General features: G+C 46.4%; 1 protein-coding gene across 1 annotated transcript in view; it reads right to left on the minus strand.

Moving 5' to 3' along the window:
* Positions 1-1,406, minus strand: part of LOC101629507 (poly [ADP-ribose] polymerase 14-like) — a 40,546-nt gene that overhangs the window by 6,311 nt on the left and 32,829 nt on the right. The window contains 1 exon segment of the mRNA XM_012733159.1: positions 261-394. Coding sequence (XP_012588613.1) covers positions 261-394 — 134 coding nt within the window.

A 1,406-nucleotide genomic window follows, 5' to 3' on the forward strand; every position in this document is an offset into this window, starting at 1 on the left:
GGCAGACCTCTCCTGACCCGCCTACTGCTCCCCTCAGCAGTGTACTTCGTCGATCTGCCTGTTCTGTTCCCGGCTCTGTCTCTGGTGAAGCCTCTCGCCGCCCCTGAGCCTCTGGCCTGTACCCAGTTCTGTATGTTCTGTATGCACAAATAAATAAATCTTTTTTTAAAAAAAAGATAGTGAACGACAATGTATTTATATAAGATCACAATACCATTTATTTCCACCACTAAGAAACCCCATGTCAGCAGAAGACTTACCTTCTCTATCCTGAAGTTTGCACAGGTCTGATAAAACTCGCTTGCCACAAAGCTATATTCAGGATGGCCAGGCTGTAGACCAACCACAAGGATATTCTGCTGCTTCATGTCAGTCCAGTGAGCAGGGATCTCAACTGCAACATGGACAATTGATTCTACCTCAGTGGGGAAGAGCCTCTACACAGTCCTTGTTCCTGGTGTGCTCTGAAAATGTGAGTACTCTCTGTGTTCTTGTTTACAATCTCCTCATTCATTGTGTTCAAGGTCTTCCTTATCTTTCTAGACTGTTTTTTAAAATGTGGACCAATGCCAACCTACATGTGAGGCAACCATAATCTTGATAAAACACACACACACACACAGGGCCCTCCTTGGTGGCGCAGCGGGTTGGAGCACAGCACTGAGAAGCTAAGCTGAGTGGTGACAGCATCAGTGCAAGTTCGATCCCAGCCCCGGAGGTGACCCATATGACATGGCAGACCTCTCCTGCTCACCCCTTCTCCCTTCAGCAGTCTACTTCGTTGATCTGCCTGTTCTGCTCCCCACTCTGTCTCTGGCAAATCTTCTTGTCACCCCTGTACCTCTGACTGTACCCCTGTTCTGTGTGCATAAATAAATAAATCTTAAAAAGAAAACAAACCACAACTGTGGCACATGAAAATCTCTGGAATAGGGGTTGTATCTGTATGTGTTGTGAAGAGACTTTACTGTGCTACTGTGTCAGGGATCAGATGAGATCCATGAGGATGTCACCATCCATGATACAGGGCTACAGACCTGATTAGGGGACTGGGCCTGGGAACCCCCTATCAACAGCCTAAGACTTGGCAGTGGAGCCCAAGTGGGAAGCTGAGCAGGCCAGTATGCCTGCATCTTTACAAGTTCTGATCACATGCAGATTTGAGGACTGTCAGTGTAGGATAACATAGCTGCATAGCCTATTCAGTGTTAGCCCTTCATAATTTAGAAATTTAATAGTAAATTACTCTCTATAGTCTCCAGTAGTCACTATGTCTTCTTTCCAATTGCATGACTGTGGCCACAGGCCACCACATCTGTTTTTTCATTCTTCAAAGCATCCTTAAAACTGTGTGTGTTTGGGGCCCTCCCTGATGGCGCAGCGGGTTAAAGCACAGCACTGAGAAT

The sequence above is a fragment of the Condylura cristata genome, unplaced genomic scaffold (genome assembly GCF_000260355.1).
Source record: "Condylura cristata isolate star-nosed mole 26May11 unplaced genomic scaffold, ConCri1.0 scaffold00003, whole genome shotgun sequence".
Taxonomy (NCBI): Eukaryota; Metazoa; Chordata; class Mammalia; order Eulipotyphla; family Talpidae; genus Condylura; species Condylura cristata.